At 43.0% G+C, this 22,177-nt stretch overlaps 2 protein-coding genes across 2 annotated transcripts; one reads left to right on the top strand and one right to left on the bottom strand.

Annotated features, from left to right (window-relative positions):
* The first annotated feature begins 473 nt into the window (after nt 1-473).
* On the top strand, nt 474-3,859 carry LOC139300778 (uncharacterized). Its single transcript, XM_070923967.1, has 4 exons — nt 474-622; nt 877-990; nt 1,674-2,310; nt 2,932-3,859. Exons 1-4 carry the CDS (start codon nt 476-478, stop codon nt 3,141-3,143), a joined length of 1,110 nt encoding a protein of 369 aa, XP_070780068.1. The 5' UTR covers nt 474-475; the 3' UTR covers nt 3,144-3,859.
* A 1,959-nt stretch (nt 3,860-5,818) lies between these two features.
* On the bottom strand, nt 5,819-17,015 carry LOC139296235 (T-lymphocyte surface antigen Ly-9-like). Its single transcript, XM_070918598.1, has 6 exons — nt 16,686-17,015; nt 12,795-13,097; nt 10,132-10,431; nt 9,904-10,023; nt 7,016-7,062; nt 5,819-6,252 (listed from the first exon to the last, which is right to left on the bottom strand). Exons 1-6 carry the CDS (start codon nt 16,720-16,722, stop codon nt 6,109-6,111), a joined length of 951 nt encoding a protein of 316 aa, XP_070774699.1. The 5' UTR covers nt 16,723-17,015; the 3' UTR covers nt 5,819-6,108.
* Between the last annotated feature and the right edge of the window lie 5,162 nt (nt 17,016-22,177).

Raw genomic sequence — 22,177 nt, 5'->3', positions numbered from 1 at the left:
ATTGATGAGCGTCTTCGCGCGTGCTGGTCACAAGGAAGAGCCATGACAGAAACGGTAAACACAACACCAACAACCTATTCTTTATTGTCATTTATTAACAGTCATTTTCGACCGCAGTTGTTGCTCACGTACAGCTTTTTTGTTATATTCATGTATTAAATGCTGCTATATTTTCCAAACTCGCGGTTTTATACAAAATACTTTAATTGCAAATGTTTCTTTCTTTCTTTCTTTTTTTAGTCCAGAGGAAATTATAGTGTCCTCACGTGACCTACCTTACCATTTTGAGGAGAACTTGCCATAATGATTAGATAAACAGTCTTTAAAGCATGTGCATGCTGTTTGTTTGTTTGTTTGTTTGTCTACAAATGCATTTCTTTCTGTCAGCCTTTGTTTTTGTGTCACTGTGTGAATATACTATACCCATCTGCATACCTGTGTGTGTGTGTGTGTGTGTGTGTGTGTTAGCCCCACCATGGTACAGTGGCAGGTCTACACACTGGAGCACCTGATGAACTCAGGGTTTGGCCGTCCTTTTCCACGACACGGCCTCCAGCTCCTGTTTTGGTTTGCCAACCACTGTGTGACCTGTGAACTCATTCACTGTGTGGTCGTCATGAAGGTAAGGCTCGATCACAAACTGACTTGCTTGGCCACGTTGATCTGCTCGTAGCACATGTGTTATTTGTCTGTCTGTCATTAATAAGTAATTACAACTGTTTTGAGGAACCCAGAATATGAATGGAGATTAGGGCCGCAGTATATTTGAAGACAAACAATGGGTGATGTTGCTGCAGTACTGTGGGCCGTTTCCAATTAAATGAATGTGAGTAAGAAACTACAAATATGTGGAGTGACCAGAGTCTGTTGCCACAGCTGGTGTCAGATTGTCAACCAGAGAAAGGTTTCTACGGCTTCCACCTGTTTGGGAATATTGAGGAGCTTCTGCCTGTACTGGACAGGCCCAGGAGGCGCAAGACTAAGAGACAGGTTTGTGACATGTGATGTTTGTCTTTCTCCCGTTACTCACCCCTCGTTGCACTTGCAACAATTTCACACACGCAGAACGGTTTGCCGCTCACTAGGAGTAGCACGCAGCCTGTGAAGACAGGTGTATCATGTCTTCTCTGGAAGAGCCTTGTCAAGCCTGAGGAAATGACCCAGACGATGTCATCAGGGTTATCTCGGCTTTGTCTCGGCAACCATGGGCGGATTTTAGTGGGAGGGGTGGGGGGCAGGGGGGTCTGGACCCATTTGAAAAGAAAAGCAGATGAGGTCGGTAAATGCACAACACAGCGGGGTGGAGACTGACCTGCACAGTCAGCTAACACGAGATGGTTTATTGGCCAACAGACCCGTCACTCTGTTGAGTGTTTTTTTTTGAAAACCTAAAAGTAGTAAAGTTTAAAAAAAAAAAAATGTTGCAGACGGAGCTGTCCCCCTCCAACAAATCATGCTTGGCCTGAGAACCTAAATGCTCTTCCATGTAGCACAAGTCCCTAATGTCATTACATCATCCATCCATCCATATTCTTGACAGTCTTACCTTCATTCTCCACTGGCCATCTCATTCAAATACAGCTGGTAATCTCTCTCTCTCTCTCTCTCTCTCTCTCTCTCTCTCTCTCTCTCCCCCTCTCTTCCTTTTTATCTCTCGCTCACTCTCTCCCCAGGTTGTGTACTTTGAGGTTGGCAACCTGAACACGGAAACCTATCCAGCCTCTGCGAACCTCCCGGCATATGTGAGGGAAAATTATGGGTCGGATGGTATCCGCGGTGATGACAATATAGACCGCATAATCATCAGTTACCAGGTGAGGAGCAGGGTGGTGGAGGCAGTGTATGTCACCGAGCATGACAGGGCTGCCTTCGGGAGGTTCAGCCCTGACAGGACATGTGAAATCAGCCCTGAACTGATTCAAGCCCTGCAGAGCCCGCAGCTAGATCTCACCAGCTTTCTCGTCCAGACTGGCTACTATGGATACATAGAGGAGATCCGCTACCCAGAACCTTCAGCCCAACAAGTGTTCAGCACAGTGCAGACCTACAGTGGCTCCACAGCAAGAACAGTGCAAAATTATGACTTACGATTCTTCTCAGAGGCCTTCAGCCAGCAACTAGGTGTCAGCATAGAGCCCTTCAGCTATGACCAGCAAGTGCCCTACATCGCCAACGTAACCTCACACAGCAGCGGACTTGTGGCTAACTACAGTGAAGGGCAGCGTGAATACAGGAGACCGAAAGCTAACAAGGGGCCGCGGGACTGGATTCAAAGTTACTGGCCGTGCGGGTGGGAGAGGCCATATGAAGGTAAAGGTGCAGTCAGCGTTTTGTTTCTGTATGTGTCTCACAGTCTCTACAGTGGGATTATTCACATTGTTCACTCAATAACATGGAAGGTTTTGTTTTATTTGCCCAGGTTTTCATACATCTGTCTTTGAGATGATCTGCACCTCAGTACAATGGCTATTAAAGCAATGTTATTTGTGGTGCTTACAGCGCTGAAAAAATACATTTAAATAACTCCTACTAGTAAAAAATGCCCCGTTCACTGTGATAAGCACCTGGTTGAAATGCACTTATAAATGTAATGTAATGTAATGTAATGGATAATCCACTGAACACGCTGTCACAGGAACTACTTTATTCTGAAGAAATAGTCCCTATAAAAACTGCTGACATCATTTTCTGTGGATTATTCAGTAACAGGGACATTATGTCAGGAAAGAAAGGTCGGTGTTTTATGTTTTAAATGTCATTTTTCAATGCTGTGAGCACCACAAACAAAATTCCATAGGAGGCATGAATGAGATGAATATATATCGGAGGCCGCAGACTAGTAGACTAGTAACCATGAGAGATGAGTGGGGAATGTGTGGGATATGTTCATATTTCAACATTGCTTGACTCTTTGTGAATTTCTGTCTCTAGGTTTTGGTGATGAGGCCAAGAAAAGGAGTGGAGGTGGTGGCTTCGGCCTCGGCAAGATTCTCCTCGGTGTCGGGGTGCTCTGCTTGGCAGCCAAATGTTTCAGCTGGCTGAGGAACTGGTGGAAGTTGGACTTCAAGAACCATGTAGCCAAGATACCATGGAGGACTCCGAGTTATCAGCATACACACACCATGCTGGATTATATGTACTAGAATGATAACATACATTGGAGTCCTGATATTCTATACAATACCAAACACATACCGTAAGTCATTTGTAATGAACCTGAAATGATTTGGAGAGATGAACGTCCTGCTTGAGGTGGGATTGTCATAATATTACATTCCATATGTGACTTTTTTAAATACTATTTTCTATCATATGCTATAAAATGCATTGTACTTTTAATGTAATCAACTTGTAAAGATCTTAATTGTGAGAACATGAAACAAGTTAACCAAGACGATCATTCGATTATGACAGTGAAATGTGTTCGCAAACCACTGATTATGAAGTTATTTTAGTCCATTTTGAAACATAAAGACGGAATACAGTGATTGTCAAATGAACCTAAAATGACAATTCAGATGTGAAGACTGAAATGTTAAAATCTGCATTTTGTCACTGTCAAAGATTGCCATCCCTTTTATATCTTTGAGTGTATGACGGCCATCTGTGAGCAGAACTGTGACAATATTTTATGCCTATAGTGTCATTTCTTTTGGGAACCATTCATTGGATTAATCACAAACAGACATGTCCGTATGGTTATTTCATCAATGAACCACATCATGATATATATTCCAATATGAAATGATATATGACATGTTTTATACTGAAGGTCTTTGCAACCCCTGCACAGAAAATCAAGCGCTTTGTTGTGTTTAATGCAGTTAGCGTGTTAATAATAAACAAGAATTGACTTTCACCTTGCCTACGGGCTGTTGCCATTGTGAATTGCAAGCATGCGCGTGGGCTACCAGTCATGTTTAATACCTAAGGTGGGTTGCACCAACCAGGATTAAAGGATAGGTTCACACTTTTTGAACACGGCCTTAAAACAAGTTTGGCTTGCTGTAATATTTCATTCTGTTCACTCTGGCTATTAAAAGATCCGTTTCTAACGCACTTGCAGTGTAATTAGTTAATATGAGGCTTTAGCAGTCTGAGTCAGACAAACTAAGTGGATATCTTCCAAAGCTAAAGTCTAAGCTTTTTATACAAAATACAAAAAAAAGTACCAAAAAAGGCTCACATTAACTAAAGATGAACTGTGTTATATATTTTTTGCACAGAACAAGGACTGTGGATTTTGTCCCCCACCACTTACACTGAAAGTGCATTAGGAAGGGATCTTTTAATAGCCAGTATGACCAGGAGGAATGGTGATGATGAGTGTCTATCTTGAGCTACTTCCAGCCTTGATCTTGGAAGACTAATATCTGATGCTGATATCGTTACTGCCGCCACATTAGACTGTTGCTTTTGCTGTTGTTGGTGGACGGCCGCTGGCTTGCTTTATAGAACTAGACAGAAGACACTGCATTGCAGAAGAGGCCGCTGTTTTAGAGCTCAGGCCTCCAGAGTCTCTGACAACAGCAGAGGGCAACATTGAGTGAGAAATCTCTATCAACTTGTTTGTCGTCTTCGGGGAGGGGAAGAGGTTAGAGGGAGAAACATGGTGTCTCTGAAAATACAGTTCTATCCCCGCGTGTGTTTGAATGTGAAGTGAAGAAGTGATTTTCCCCCTGAAGTTTTGGATTGTTCAAGTCGGTCATCCACCCAAAGTAACTGGACGTGGACTGATGGAAGTCTGGATGTGGATCACTTGAGACCGCATAAGTGTTAAAGGATAATTCCAAATTCAAAGCACCTGAGAAAACCAAATAGAATCCATTCACTTGCAGACATGAAGCTAAATTGAATTCTTACCAAACGCTAATAATATGTCTACTGGTCTGAAGAAGGTGATATTAGTGATGGTGATGTAATGAAAAGCGTGTGCCCAGATGTTCATTGTCTCAGCTGGGGTAACTCATACATATGGGGTTTACAGAAATAGCTGTTGGGCTTGAATACCTTTCCCAGTCTAACAATACTGTGAAAGCATAGGCTGCATGTAAAGATGGACGACATGACAGCTCCCCACAAGTGAAGCCAAAACGTCACGTCGCCGCGGCCGTATCCGGGAGAGTTTGGCTTCATTTTTGTCCAGTGGGAGGAAGCAGAGATGTGTCGTCCATCTTTATAACTACATCTATAATGAACAGGTTAAGAAACGTGTAACGTGACAAATACAACACTTTGGCAGATAAGAACTACTTGACAGTAAACTTTTCTGTTACAACCACAAGGGAGTGCCAAAGTCAAACACTTTCAAATCCTGACCCTTTTAAACTCAAATGTTTTTTTTCAACGTTTTTTTTCTTTCTTTCCCGTAAACGTTCATTGTATGTAAGAACAATGCAAAAACTAAATTTAGCTTCATGTCAACAAGGAAATGAGAAAAACTAGTACTCGGTATTAACCTCTATTGTCTTCCTCTTCCTCCTTCCCATGAATGAACCCCTGCGGACATGGTGTCAAACAGTGACTGTCATCTGCAGAGCAGATGGTAGGCAGGGAGTAGAACGAGCAAGAGTACTAATGATCTATCTTCTGTGGATTCTAATCGCTCAATGTCTTTGTTGCCGTCACTGTATACTGTAAACACTGCAAAACGAAGGAACAGGTGTAGACAACTGAACATGAATGAATATTATCTGGCTCGTGGAGGCACTATTTCGACAGGTGGTCTTACTGTCAGATCCCAGCTGTGACGTGGCATCTACGAGAACGTGGTATTTGATAACCTTTGTGAGGAACAACTCAGACGCTTCTCCGCTGCTCTCATGCACAGCTTCTTTATTATCTGAAAGGTAATAAACCCTTTGGTTTGAAATCGCAGTATAACCTAAAAATGTACAGACCCTCGCCGTGGTTGAAATATTTGACACAGTAACCGTTAATAATGCGAGACAAAGATTCAGTAAAAAAGAAATGCACCTACAACAAATATAATAAAATAAATACAATGTAACGAAATGGATTGAGCAAATCTGGCATTTGGTTTGCCTACAAACAGTGTGGATATGAGTATATCATGGTTTCCCCCTGTCTCTGGAATCACTCAGTTGCTCATGCATGTGGGAAATCCATTGTTTGGTCATAAACATGAGTATCTGTATGACTGGGCGCCATGCGATGAGCCTCCAGTTTGTCATAGAGTGTTGTCAGAGTGGAGCGATCAACATTTCCTGAAGAATCTGGAACATTTCCCCCCTGAAGGAACGAAAACAAAGGAAGTGAGCAATGGCACTAAGTATCTGATCTGCCTGGAACTGTGGCTCCAGTTGAAGAACTTACAAGCAAGATACAAAAGAGACTTTAAAGCAGGGATACTCTAATCGCTTTGCCCAGGGGCCACTTTGGCAAAATGACGAGAGGCCAGCGGCCAGTTAATAAACCAACATTAATATGCCTCTGGCCTTTCTGCCAGAAAGCCTTTCTAACACGTGGTTAATGCTGTGGTTGCAGTTTGGTTAGGTTCAGGCACCAAAACTACTTAGGTCAGGTTTGGGAAAAGATCATGGTTTGGGTTAAAATAATACATCAACGTTGACTTTTGCTTTCACACGGGGCACGGACAGCAGTCTCCTGCGTGAAAGTCCCGTCTTTCTGTCAGAAAGGCTTTCTATTTCAAACTTCTGTCACTGCACAGATTGCTGAGAGACTAATATGCAACTTCCCAAGTAACAGCCAATGGACATTATTGAACACTTTCCAGTTGTTATAAACAAATTTATTTTCATTGTGAATTAGGAAAAGGTCTGCGTGCCACCCGGCACCTGATCGCTGGCCAGATTTGGCCCACGGGCCGCAAGTTGAGTATCACTGCTTTAAAGTGATGAAATACTCTCGCATGTTGGATGTCCACTGCTCTTTCTACTGTAACTGTACAAGATTGCTGCGATTTTCATGAAAAAAACACTGTTCAGGATCGTCATTACCATTGAACATCACATAGGGAGTATTGTGTACCAACCTGGCTGTGTCTGTGTTCAGATATATGCACGTCAGTATACTGTACATCTGAGATAGATAGAAAGATAGAAAGAGTTAGAAATACAAAGTGCTTCAGAGTTACAAAAAAGATGAAAAACAAAACCCAGGGTAAGGAAGCATCAGTAAAATGGGTAACAACACAGAAACAAAATACAGACATACACACAACAACATAACACATAAACTCTTCATTTATACCAGAGCTGCCAACTTTTAACTCGGTTTAACCCCCAGGTATTTTGTTTAAAAAGTTCAGCAGCCAAATTCACAATTTTGAAGCATGTATAGATGTCAGTGATGAATAAGTATGTTGATCAGTATACTTGAACAGATATGACTGAATATTGTTCACGTGTTGTTAACGGATGCTACTGCTGATTGGATTTTCAAATTTGGCGTACTATCGGTTTGTTATGAGGAGTGCATTATGATTATACCTTTTTTACTCCCTTTTTAAAACTATAAAAATAAAACAAAACATTGCGGGAGAGTAGGTCCACCTGATTACGGCACACTGGTGCAGCACAGCAGAGCCAGAGAATAAAATAAAATAGAAAGCATTCCAATAGGCTAGACGTGAGGAGACAAAACAGTGGATGATTTGTTTGAGCTGTTGGAAAGATTAAAAATGGGCGCAGTTTGGCAACGTTTCCTAACTGAAAATAGCACAAATGAGTAACTCTAGAGCAGTGGTTCCCAACCTGGGGGTCCCGACCCCCATCGTGGGTCGCCAAAGCTTCACGGGGCTCATGAAGCCATCTTGATTTTAAGGGTGTAAGATTGAATTAATGAATTAATTTCTGTGACGAAGACAACTACATTTAAGGGTTATTTTAGAAGTTTGTGTCTTTATTTATTTATCTATCATAAAGCCAGGCTGCTTGGACTATTAAAATGTATGTATGATAGTGAAATTAAAAGAGAATCATAATACGGACAAAGAAGTGTGCTCCTGAAAATAATCTGATACAATATCCACAGGAAATCATCTGTTCAGACTTTTATACAAATTGCTAGTTTCACACAAACGTCCTGCAGGAGTTACGTTCACTATTTGGGTTAACTGTACAGTTAAGTTTAGTTGTCATTGAAGGTGTTAATGAAATCAAAACCGCTTGTTGACGTCTTTCAGTCCTTTTTCAGTAAAATCAATGACGTTCATGTCTCCATAGTAACTCTATCTGCGTCACATGCTCACAACTCTATCTATCTCCCTCAGTCATCAGGGTTACAAAGAGCTAAACAGGAAAACACTGGAGTTTGGAGGGAAATACCACCATGATAGATGATTTAGAGAATATCATCAAGTCTGTAAAACAAGAAGCTCTGTCCCCCCCCCCCCCCCCCCCCCCCCCCAGCCTGTTCTTAAAGTGAACTTCCTCTCAGGCTGCGTTCATGTTCCTCCTCCTTCAGCAGCACTGAGCAGCTCCTAACTTCATTCAATAAGCCATGTTCAGACAACACAGCCGCCTCATTCATTTCAATGAGACCTCTGCTTTGGCACAGCAGGGGTCACGGGATGGTCTTTTTTAAGTCAAATCTGTACAGACTGACGTTAAGTCCTGACTACTATGTCTCCTCATGTATGTACAGTGTCTATGTATGCAATTATTTGAAAGCTGTTTGATGTGAGGATTCAGGAAACGGGAATAAGGTTTTCTGTTTTCAATAAAACAACAACTACTAGTTGCTGAATCAAAGTTTATGGATGAAATAATAACATTATAAATCTGCGGCAGGGGGCTGTCCTGCAGCTGCCTGCTTCTGTTTACTTAGTGAGACTTTGGTTGTTTGTTCAAATGCCTAATAAGACCACTTATGTGTACCGGACAAGGACACTTGAACCATGACTCTCCCCAAAGTTTAACCAAGCGGTTCTTCTTCATCCATGTTTACTCGCTTGCAGTCTTCTTCTTCTCTGCCTTTGCTGGCACATCTTGGCACATCTTGGCACGTGGATCTGCGGAATAGCGTGAAACCCGCAGGTGGGCCTCTGTATCGCGTCACCAACATGGCATGCATAGGATAAACGAAACGGGGAGCGACTCATAGAAATGCATCCCCAGAGCACGGCTAGAGGTTAAAAACTCCACAGGAAACCTTCAAGCTGGTGCAGAGCAGGTCCCGGACGACTGCAGAGCAGAAACATTCTGACACTTTGCTGTAAGTAGGAGTAAGTCGCTTGACAAATGTCCATTTTTAGCGGAGAACTTGAGAAGTTGGCTCTTATTTGTAATTCTTAGAAGTTCGATGGATACAGGCAGGCTCTGATCCAACAAAGAGGTGCTTCCAGGTGATTTCACGAGAAAGAAAGCAAAGATGAGGTGATTTACACATGGAAAGTACCGGAGAAACTCAGGGGACAATGATGTAATGTGATCTCTCCCGCTCCACTTACATTCACAGCCACAGGAAAATGTGGAAAGCACCACGTGTTCACAGACCAGCAGCTTGCATGACACAAACAGGCAGAATTCTAAATCCTCTCTTTTCACACCACAGAAATACTGCAGAGAACATGGTGGTGCGAAATCACTCACGTTCCCACAACCCGAACAAAGAACCCTCTCTGAACTTCTGCTGCTCTGAATAGAACGGTTTCCAACCTATTGGCCCTTCAGAGTGGATTCCAGGCACAAGAACTGAACTGAGAGAAATACAGACAAATCATCCGCAAGTACGACCAGCTGAACATGACAAACTGCCATAAATCGGCAATGGGTCTGTGTCTGATATGATCTCTACTTTAAATGAAGGACGGGTCCTACAAACAGACGACAAAATGTATAGATAAGTGCGCACGTTTAATGGGGACAAAAATCTGTGATCAAGCAGTGAGATTAAACAAACAAACAAACAAACAAATACCTGTTTGTGTGGCTATCCTCGTGTTTTTGTCCAAACACTTCCACTTCATGATGATGATGATGATGGTGGCAACAAGTACAAAAACAGCAAACACGAGGCTGACTGCAATTATGATCAGACCTGTCAAACAAAACACCCAACATCAACAGAAGACACTAAACAACATGCACCAGCGACCGGAGCCTTTACGACATGAAACATCTGTTTTTGTGGCGGAATGAGTCTCACGATGTCTCGCGTCTGCATCGCCCCTGCTGTCGCTGCCGGTTTGCCCTCTGCAGAGGGTCGTAACGTCGACCGGACGGGCCTTCTCTTCAGCAGGGTTGGCCGCCACACATCTGTAAGAGGAGTTGAAGTCCAGCCGGTGCACCTCGAGAGGCAGAGAGCGCGCGGAGCTGCTCCGGTTCACGAGTTCCTCGCCTTTGTACCACAGCAGCGTCGTCTCTTCGGCCCCCTCCACAAGACACAGCAAGATGCAGCTCACGGCGCTCACGCTCAGCGTGCTCACTGCAGGAGTTGGGAGGGGCTCTGTGGAGATTCAGAATGAGACGATGTGACCTGCGCCTCCTCTTTCTGTTCAGGAAAGGTCGTGACTTTCCATGTTCCTCCCAGTGAGAGTCGACGGCAGCACTATATAATTCTGTACATAAATCTGCACACCTGTTCCCGTGTATATATCTATTTTGTTCCCCATATTTTTTATATCTGTATTTATTATATATATATAAAATACTTCTGGTTCTTATTGACACAGTGCTTGTCTGCTGTGTGTTCCTGCACCTTTCTGTCCTTGCTGCTGTGTCTTGTAAATTTCCCTGCTGTGGGATAAATAAAGTCTAAGTCTAAAACATTTTCAGGTTGTTATTGAGAGCTCAGAATCTACACGTAGCCGCGTTAAGGCGTGTTCCACAGACTGTGGTGGGGCCATGCTATCAAGGTCCCGCCCAATTCACCCCGTTTTCGTAGCATCAAATAACGAATTAAAAGAAAAACACTTGAACAAACATCAGTGTAAAATGACAGAAACCACCTTTGGGAAAAATGTATTTGATGTGTACTTGGAGGGGGGCGGGGCTTATGACCTATACAGGAAGCTGTCATGTCAACCATCTTTATACACAGTCTATGATGTGCGAAACCAGGCTTAACTGCTTGTTTGTCTGATGTAAATTACAAATAAGACACACACTGTGTCAAGATGGAGAAAATGCAGGTTGCTTATTTACACAACGCTTGCTAATGGGCAAACTATTGGCCGGATTGCAAGCGTTGACACGGGTCCAGTAGGTCGTCACCACTAGACTTTGTGTAACCCTTCAGTTTTGCTCTCAGAGGAATAGGCAAATTTATGAAAAACACTTCCTACAGTATGTTATCAACCAGGACAGGTTGTAGGCTGCTACAATGCTGACAAGACAGTGAACCCGCACATATGAAACAAGCCATATGTTTGTGGTTCCACACGTTCTACTGTTAATTTGACTGATAATTTAGAAATATGTCTACAAGCAGACACCCCATTAGAGTTGGGCAATATGGTCAAAATAACAGTATATATCACCATACAGTAATTGTTCTGTAATTCAAATAGCAAATAACTATAACTATACCGTACGTCATGCTCTGTCTGTATTTACAATCTTATGGAAACAAGTTGTGGAAATAGCACCGAGAATCTTTTAAGATAAAACTGTTGCACGTGTAAACACCCAGCAGTTACGGAGCAACATTATCATTTCATTGGTCCCGTTTCTGCCACCTGGCAAGGTCCAGTGGGTCCAAAGCTGAGGGGAGCGGCCCCCTTTTCACCTCATAGCATAGTTTTCACATTGTCATTTGATGCGTTATCAGTTATAGGCCACTTACTCTCTTTCTGAAAACCAGACAAAAACAGTTTGCTGTAGACATATTTTAACTATTGTGAATAAGTCAAGCATAATCAGTCAGTATCACTTCTGACCATTTGTCGTAACCCCCTATAGCGATATGAATTCACACAACTCTAAATGGAAACGACACAATAAAAGATGCAGTGTCCCCAGTATTCAGCAGCTTGCATAGTAATTATGAGCCGCGATCAAATTTTGTACTCGTCCAGTTGTCTGACAACAGAAACATTAAAAAAGACGTTAATAAGAACTGCTGGAGTGGAGGTGTTACCTGCTCGTCTCCCTCCCTCCTTCTCCTAATCTCTCTCACGAACAAGAAAACATGGAGAAGTAAAAAAAACGTCATCACAAATGGATTTTAAGTCAATTGCCAATAAATACAGGCATTTGTATACACTCACAAGATGCCTGTTAGACATCTAAATATAATAACAAGTATACAAGTGAGTTCTACACTTCAGAGACGCAAAAATTCTCCAGCAAAAATAGACCTGCCCCCCCCAGATATAATCTCATTAGTCTCTCTCTAACCGTTCCGCCATGACAACAGTTAATAATTGTTTTCCTCTAACTAATGAAACCGAAGACTGAGAATGTGATACTGACTACAGAAATTGAAATTGGGGATTGAACAGCAAACCCGCTCTATCTCATAGCTCATTTTCTAATTAATCATTAATTAATTAATCATTTCCTCTCTCTGACTCTGTCGTTTTAAAGAGGACTTGTAAATGACCAATGAGAGTTCCTGTTTCCTCTCTGTGGGTTTGAAGCAGTCACAAAATGGAAACCAGAAACGTTAAAGCAGGAGACAGATGAACTGGCGGTCTCAAGGATGCTGTTAGCCCCATTTATGACCTCAGCACTCTGTGCGTTACCTGGTGATTTGGTCACACAGTGCTCCCGTGGACAAAGGACAGGCGGCGTAACATATGGACTGGGGCTAGCGATGATACCTGCGAACACACGGGTCAGTATACTGGTAAAGGAAATGTAACTTACCATACACAGTGACTTTATAGGATTTGATGAAAGGGTTTCCTTTTTTAGAGTTAACATCGTAGGTCCCTGAGTCATTCCTCTGCAGTCCAGTGAATGTAAAGAGTCCAGTGTCTTTGTTCCACACAAGTCTGTCCTTGTAAATATCCTCCAATACCTCGACGTTCCTATCAGTCACCATAGCAATAATATTTCCTCCTGATGAAAGAAATCCACGCTCAAACACAGGGTCAGGTAGAGTGACGGATCCCCCCTCAGTGCCTGTCAGGGTCGTCTTCTCTTCATCAGCAGCAGATGAGATCATCACTATAATATACAGAGTGAGACAACGGTCAACAGAGATGTACAATGTGGAGCCGATCCACTGACGGTGAAAAGTAAACCTCGCCGGAACGTCTACTGCAGCCTTATAAAACACTGTGTGCCCGCGTATAAAATCTATTTCAGTTGTACATTACATGTTACCTGCACACTGTTGGCACGTTACTGATTTGGTGGAGTGAAACATTTCGCAAGTGTTTTCTGAAGAAAACTAGGACATTGCTTGAAAAATCTGTCCCCAACTTTTAGCCAGGAGAGAACGTCATCCATTTTATTTCATTAACAAACTCATCTTCACAAAAGGATTCATATGATCTTTGAAACACAATCAGTTGTGGTAGATCGATACGGCCTTTGAGGTGTAAATATGGTCCATGCACGTACATGACACCATGATCTCAAGGATGTAAAGGGAGAATGAACTGAGAGTTTCCAACACCGCCTGCCAACTTAATGTCTCGATGAATTACACAGTTCAAACATATACAGTACCCCAAAGGCTAATATGCAGCTATTGCAGTATGTTAATACCAATAATAGTTATATACTGAACTTAACATATTAATATACAGCTCCCCAAACGTATTATATAACATTCAAAAGGTGTTTTTAAGGAGATATGTGTTGCATTTACAGGACAGACCCAAACTCCTGTCAGTGAGTATATGATGTGTACAAAGTTATTTTACATCTATATATGTGTTCCATTGTTACCGTCTGCTTACTATATATGTTTTTGATGACACAACTAAAAGGTTTGCATTAGTCATATGAGGGTATATATGTGCAAAACAGCGACAAGCAGTCAGCCACCTGCTTAAAATAAGGACTTCCTGTTGACACAACAAGCTTCAAGAGAAAGCAGGGTTTGTTTAAAGTAGAAATAGTCGCTTATAAGTCAGGTAACATCAGCTCCTGTTGTGCCGGAAGACAGAAATAGTGCGCAAAATTACATTTCTTATTCAAATTAAAAAAGAACTGGAGACAAACTTACACCATGCAGGGGTGTCATTATTATTGGCTAATCAAAAACTCAAATGAAATGAACTTCATTTCTTGCCAGGTGGTCCACGCGAACGAAAACAAAAAGTCAACATGTCAGATGTGTTGGTTTTCCCCTCTCTGGTACACTGGGGCCCCTATTTGCCTTTACTGCCTAGGCCGGCAGCTGGCCCTGATTACATCTCTAGATGGACCAGAAAGAGTAAAGTCACATACAGTAATTAAACAGGGCTTAAAGGATTTTGCATGATGGGTTTATAACTCACACAGTGACTGCAACCTTTCGTATGTTCAGCTTTAATGGACAAACTTCCCCCTTTTATATATTAACAGGGGTAAATATAAAGTTCATGACCGTCTCATGTTTGGACAGGTTGCCTCGCAACAGACTGTGTATTTTCAGTAATAATTGTTTTATTAGCTCGCTGCTATTAAGTAACTGACGCAAAAATACAACAAAAGCCTTTTTTTTCTCTGGCATACTGAATATATTTAGATGTCTAACAAATTTTTTCACAGTGTCCCAATGCTGTGTTCCCTGGTATTACAGTCCTTCATGTCTTTGGAGTATTTTAGTTTTATTTTCTGGTTCTACAAACCACAAGCAGCAACAATCAGTGAGCGGCACCTTGAAACTGTTTCCTGCCTCACATGTTCCACAGACCACAGAAACACACACAATTTGTTCATGGAAAATGGGAGACTTTGGGACTTTTTACAGACTTGTTTTTTTACATTTCAATTGCAGTTTAGTTTCAGTTGACTTTCAGTTTTAGTTCCATTAGAAGTTTAGGTTTCTCTGTTTTCTCTTCCTGAGCTGCTGAACTCTTCCACAAGGATCTTGTAGATGATTTCAGTTGAACATGACAAATATTATTGATGCTGCTGCTCACATTTAAGGTCAAACTCGTCTCTGGTGAGCGTCAAAAAGATGAACGCAGGTCAACGCAGTCCTTCTTCTCTGGCATATTACCAAAACTGACTGATAAACCCTCCTGTGTCAGTGGTCACTATCCACTAACTTCTATCCTCCAAGTACTGCAAAGAATTGTCCTCCTTCTGAAGACGATTAGACAAGCTAACAAGCTAGGGCTGCAGCTAACAACTATTTTAATGGTCAATACATTGAACCATTACATTCTCAGTGAATGGGTTTGTTCTATTAAACGTCACAAAACAGAGAAAAATGGCCCTCACAATTCCCCAGAGCCCAAGATATTCAGTTTACACATGTTATAAAACAAAGAAAAGCCATAATTAAAGCTGGAACCAGAGATTATTTGGCATTTCTGCTTGAAAAATGTCATAAACAATGAATTGATGGTCAAAACAGCAGATCGTCTGAGCTCGACACTAGACCGACTAGAAAAGAGTGGGATTATCTGGCACAGTGCTAACCTGGTTTGAATCCTATTTGAAGGACAGAGACTACTTTAATAAACTAAAATGAGGTGGAGTTCCCCAGGGCTCCATTCTCGGGCCCCGTCTGTCCCACATGTACACGCTGCCACTAGCTCAGATTATGGAAAACAACATTACTACATTACTATAATCATGCAAGTGACACATATGTACATAACATACCACCAAGTGACTACAGTCAGAGCGTGGAACAACTCAATGACTGGACGTGCCAAAATGTCCTCCAGTGAAACTCAGCTTTAAACGCTAACATTAAAGACCACAAAGGAAACCAGATGTGCTGGTGTACTGTTTGGACTCAGATCCACATTGAGACAATTACAAAATCAGACTACTACCATCTTGATAATTAAAGGATTTAGAAAAACTCGTCCATGCGTTTATCTTTAGCAGGCTCGACGAAGTCTCTCCAAAACATGGACCCAGAGTCCTCACTAGGACCAGGAGAGTGGATCACATCACTCCAGTTCTCAGACCTTTCCACCGGCCTCCTGTGTGTAAAATAAATTGTTTAAACATACTGCTGTTGGTTTATAAAGCACTGAATGCTTTGCTGAGCTTGTCATGCATCACATATCTGAAGACTAACTCCCAGCAAACTTGGGGTCTGCTTCAAATCTAGTCTCTTTCATATCATGACGCCAAAAACATTTCTGTTTGTTCAATTCAATTTGAGTCTACTCATTTATTCACACCCCTTACCACACTGTGCACTGTGTAATTCTTCTGTTTGATCTGTTTTTATTCCATGTTGAGCTTCGCTGTATCTCCTGTTTCATTGAGTTATTCTTAAATCCTATTTTAAGCTCAGGCCTTGATGCATGTTTGTGTCTTATGGAAGGCACTCAAACTGCCTTGCTGCATGAAGGTGACTTGCAAATAAACTTGCCAATGCAAACTACCCTCGCTTTTATTTTGTAGGATACAGGCTCCCTGTGCATTAACCCCCCCCGATCCATTACAAAGTAACATCTACTATTCCATCACAAACTCTGCGGTGAGTCATAAGATCATCAATAGATTGGAGGGATTTATTGATGATTGCAGCCTGAAACAGACACACAGCGAGTGAGTTTGTTGAACGCTAAAATGTTCCTCTTGCACAAACATCAGAATAACCAGTTAAACACAGTCAAACACGCTACTCACCAGCAAAAAGCAAAATGACTCTCATCTGGGACTCCATCGCGGAGTTAAACGGGGACAGGCATCGACCTGCAGAGTGCGGGAGCCCGGCTCGCGGTTTGCCTGTCCCAGTTCTTTCGGCTGGATCGGGGCGAGCAACTACTGCAGCTGTGGTTCACGAGCTTGTAATGCGCTTGCAGGGGGGGAGGAGACACACATTGTGAGTCTGTGGTGGCCAGTGCTAGAGGTGCAGCTGGACTCTCTGACGGGGGTGTCAGAGAGGAGGATGCTGTCCGAGCTGCGGGTCATCTTGGACAATGTCTCACATCCTGTCCATAATGTGCTTTTCAGACACAAGAGCAGCTTCAGTGGGAGACTCATTCCTCCCAAATGCACAAAATCATTCCTGCCTGTGGAAACTGTTCAACCCCTCCCTCTAAGTCTGGACCTGTTTCTACACGTACTACCTCACTATTATTTATTCTTTAAATGTCAGTGCAATACATATTTAGTCATACACAATAGTGCAATATATACATATTTATACATAGACATTGCTGTTGTATATATGCTTTACTTTTATTTTTCACTTAAATATTGTAAATGTGTATATTTTTATTTACTATTTCTTATTTTTATATTTTGTACATACTTTTATTTCTAAATTTATGCTGCTTTCTACTCTTGAATGGGAGCACCGGTACTGTACACCCCCCCCCCCCCCCCCCCCCAAGCAAGGCAAGGCAAGAGAGGTGTCAGTAAATGAAAAGCATGACTGACGTCTGACTGGAACACCAGAGACAACGAGCAAACAGAGACATCCTGGTTGACTTCCTGGCTGACAGCCTGCAGCCATTAACAAGACAAGAGAGCCGAAAGAGAGAGAGAGAGAGAGAACAATCCATCACACATTCATCTGTGCAAGATACATAACAAAATGAGAGCCGTGAAATTCATAGTAGGGAGTCGAAATATCATCCAAAAAATAAAACTGTGCAAATTTCAGTGACTGGCAGGAAAAGCCATGCAAAACTATGGAGAGCTGGGTGTAACCACGGCGAAGGCACAACCAACAACAAAGTTCCCACTTAGGCTTGTTCTATTTATTAGCACGTCCTGTTACTCAAGCTAGTTAAAGTAATGGGACACTTTCGAAATGCAGCACTGATTTTCACGGGGGGGGGGGGGGGGTTGTGACGTTGTCCTCACTTAGTAAAAACAGCACTTCAGTTCCTTGATGAAGACTTTGGTGACGGTGCAGCATTTACAAAGTGTCTCTGGAATAACCTGCTCACGTCCTCCTCAGCTCTGGCATCGGCTGACACGGGCTGCTGACCTCAGTGAAGGTCTGGCCCCGCAGATCGCAGGATTTGCAACGGTGCTGCTGTGGGAAAACGTATGTAATATGTCCCCCACTAGCCTTGATGCCGTGGGCAACTTGAGCGCTCGCTGAGAGGCCAGATTTAGTGTGGATCAGCCGGGAGCTTTTCCATAACCTTGCACTTGAGTCATTTTGCGCTTTCTGGCAAGTTTCCTCATGTCCAGGCTTGCCAAGGTGAGGAGAGACAAAAAAAAAACATGCATTCAAACTAAAATCCCAAAGCGATGTCTAAAATTAATATAAAATAAAAAATTATTAAACCTCACATTCTCAATTCTAAATTAAAGGCAGACATTGCAATTCGACAGTATTTTTAAATGGCTGTTCACAACAGCATTTGAAACACCATCCTCTGCAAACAGCATCGATTGTTCTGTCTTTTCCTACTGCAGCGTGATGTGTGAAAACATGAAGTAGTCCGTTACTGAAGGACCACCAGACACCTCCTTCCTGTCACACTTTGAATTCAGAAGGAATGGCTCGATAAAAGAGAAACTGCGCTGTCGCTGTCCAGGCGTTCAAGGCATCGGGTCTACCACAGCTTGACATACATACGTTGTTATGTAGCACAGGCACGGACAGCATCAACCCACAGCAACCACTCACAGCTCGCTTTCATTTCTATAGAAACCGACCGCAGCGAATGTTTCTCACACAACACGCAGCTATACGGTTGAACCTTTCCAGATCCACTGTTCCACCTGTGAGAATGCTGTCAATCATTGTGTGAAAGGGCTGCTTCCTTCCCTTGTCACTAGGCCCTTTTCCCCGAAAAGTGACATTTTTATTGTGATGTGGTTACACAAATGGCAGAACACAAGCTTGGTTAAGTCATAGTTTTACTATTCTAACGGGGTCAGTCTCACTGTGGTGAGGTCTGATGTTTTTTTGTCGCTGTTCTGTTTGTGCGGTTGGTGCAGATCATTGCTCATTCAGTGAGTGACTGAGGACCGTCAAGTCAGGAAGGGTACAACTGTTAGTGAATTAAAGTTGGCATTAAAGGAACCGCACTAAGCCGGTTTAAGTGCTATTTATCACGTCGATCTCAGTTTGTGCATGTTAATGATGAATCCTCAATGTGCGCCAAAGTTAGTCACGGAGTTCCACAAGGTTCTGTGCTGGGACCAATACTTTTACACCACAGTCAGTAATTCTTTTCACGCCATCACCCACGCTGCACTGGGACACCTGATTCCTGCATACAGGCAGAAATTAAAACTTTCTAAGCCTGTTGCGAGAACATCGAAGAAGTGGACCAGTGAAGCTGCGGAGGACCTGAAGGCGTGTTTGGACTGCTACCAACAGTCTGGATGAGTACACAGAGGCTGTGACGTCATATATCAGCTTCTGTGAGGACTGCTGTGTACCATCTCACACCAGGGTGAGTTATATATCAGCTGTCTCCGGTGTTCACGGACATCTTCAGCACCTCACTGGAGACATGCCACGTGCCAGCTTGCTTCAAGGCCTCCACCATCATCCCCATCCCCAAAAAACCAGGGCCCACAGGATTAAATGACTACAGACCCATCGCCCTGACCTCTGTGGTCATGAAATCATTTGAACGCCTGGTTGTCCACCTCAAATCCATTACCGACCCTCTGCTGGACCCCCTGCAGTTCGCCTACAGAGCCAATAGGTCTGTAGACGATGCCGTCAACTTGGCCCTACACTTCATCCTCCAGCACCTGGACTCCGCAGGATCCTATGCCAGGATCCTGTTTGTGGACTTCAGCTCTGCCTTCAAAACGATCGTCCCAGCTCTTCTTCAGGACAAGCTCTTCCGGCTCCACGTTCCTGACCCCACCTGCAGGTGGATCACAGATTTCCTGTCTGACAGGAAGCAGCACATGAAGCTGGGGAAACACGTCTCAGACTCGCGGACAATCAGCACCGGCTCCCCTCAAGGCTGCGTTCTTTCTCCTCTACTCTTCTCCCTATACACCAACAGCTGCACCTCCAGTCACCAGTCCGTCAAGCTCCTGAAGTTCGCGGACGACACCACCCTCATCGGACTCATCTCTGGTGAGGATGAGTCTGCCTACAGGTGGGAGATTGACCATCTGGTGACCTGGTGCAACAGCAACAACCTGGAGCTTAACGCTTCAAAGACAGTGGAGATGGTTGTAGACTTTAGGAAGAGCGCAGCCCCACCCGCCCCCATCACCCTGTGTGACTCTCCAGTGGACACTGTGGAGTCCTTCCGTTTCCTGGGCTCCATCATCAGCCAGGACCTCAGGTGGGAGCTGAACATCAGCTCCCTCATCAAGAAAGCCCAGCAGAGGATGTACTTCCTGAGGCAGCTGAGGGAGTTTAACCTGCCACAAACAATGCTGGTTCACTTCTACACTGCCATCATAGAGTCCATCGTCACCTCCTCCATCATCACCGTCTGGTACGCTGCTGCCTCCACCAAGGACAGACGCAGACTGCAGCGTATCATCCGCTCTGCAGAGAGGGTGATTGCCTGCAACCTCCCATCTCTTCAGGACCTGTACTCCTCCAGGACCCTGAGGAGAGCAGGGAAGATCGCTGCCGACCCCTCCCACCCCAGACACCATCTGTTTGACCCCCTCCCCTCTGGCAGGAGGCTGCGGTCCATCAGGACCAAAACCTCCCACCACAAAAACAGTTTCTTCCCCTCTGCAGTCAACCTGACGAACATGGCCAAAGACTTACATTGACTCCCCCCCCAACACACACACAAACACATGTTATACGTTATATTAACATACACCGCCCCTGTCCCCCCTAACTGTCTGTTATTATTGTTGTATGTTCGTATATTATTTATCTTATCTTATTCTTCTTCCTGTAAATACTCAACTTTTTCAATTTCCAAAATTTAATTTTTAATCAGACCACGGCAAATTCATTGTAATGTATGTTACTTGGCAATAAACAGTTTCTGATTCTGACTATTCACCTTATATATGCTTCCTTTAGGCAATATTATTAGAAAACATTCCATAAACCTTCATTGTTATGCAGATGATACCCAATTATATCTGTCAATCAAGCCAAATGTAACCAATCAAATGTCTTAATATTTAAGTAAATGTTAAATGTTAAGTAAAATTTAAGTATATGATATGTTGTTTATATTTGTGATGTTAATTTAATTATTTAAATATATTTTTGGGGGCATCGGAAAATGGTTTGAGTTCCAGGGCTGAGAAAGAACGTTAACACTGTGCTACATTACCGAGAAATACAAAAACCATAATAATGAGCCTCTAAAATACACATTTTACAAGCGCACACACAATTAAAATTAAACCTTCACTGACACTTAGCCTACTCATAGGTCTAACAGATGATACACTTTTACAATCTTCAGCAAATAAACATCCTCTTTAAAACATCGGGCTGTTTTTCGGCCGCACACTCAGTGACGGGATGTACTTCATGTGAGTGTGAACAGGATTTAATTGGTAAATAAATGGTAATAAATTGGTAATAAATTGGTAAATATCACCGTGTTTAACATGGTTACACTTTCCTGGGCTGTAGACCTGGAGGTTCAAACTGCCTCCATTTATTTCCAGTTGGGCTTTCAGCCTGTGTGTGAAAGTCAACTCCGGCTCGTCATGCGTTGCCGTCAGTTCCCACCCCCAGACTGATCAAACACAGTTGATTATACTCTGTAAATGACACCGTGTTAAAGAGGAAGCACATAATGGCTCGCTGCATTCACCTCCGGTTGGAAGGCCTGTAAGACTGGCAAAGCTTAAGTCAGATTTATACTCTATTGTGAAAATACACCAGCCAATGTTTTGATGCAGTCATCAGTGTGGGAGTGTATCCAACAACATAGCCTGAAAACACACACACACACACACACACACACAGCAAAGCAATCATGACAGCTTATGTCAACAAAGGTAGAGAACGAGAAGGTGGCGATGTCTTAATGCACGTTTAATACGGAATCAGTTATAAAATAGTAAAATGAATTGTAAAAGAAGAGAAACAAGTGCAGTAACTGAAAAAGAAAGTCGTTTGGACCGTTTGTGTTTGCTAAGATAAGACTGGGTAGGAGGTTGGGTGTAGACAAGTGCTGGCTTGTGGAACAAATAGTTGAGACAGATGTGGAGGCAGACCACAGCTACAATCAAAGGGCTTTGAGCCAAAG

The sequence above is a fragment of the Enoplosus armatus genome, chromosome 2 (assembly GCF_043641665.1).
Source record: "Enoplosus armatus isolate fEnoArm2 chromosome 2, fEnoArm2.hap1, whole genome shotgun sequence".
NCBI lineage: Eukaryota > Metazoa > Chordata > Actinopteri > Centrarchiformes > Enoplosidae > Enoplosus > Enoplosus armatus.
The sequence above is the reverse complement of the archived record's forward strand: the minus strand, read 5'-3'. Positions and strand labels throughout refer to the sequence as shown.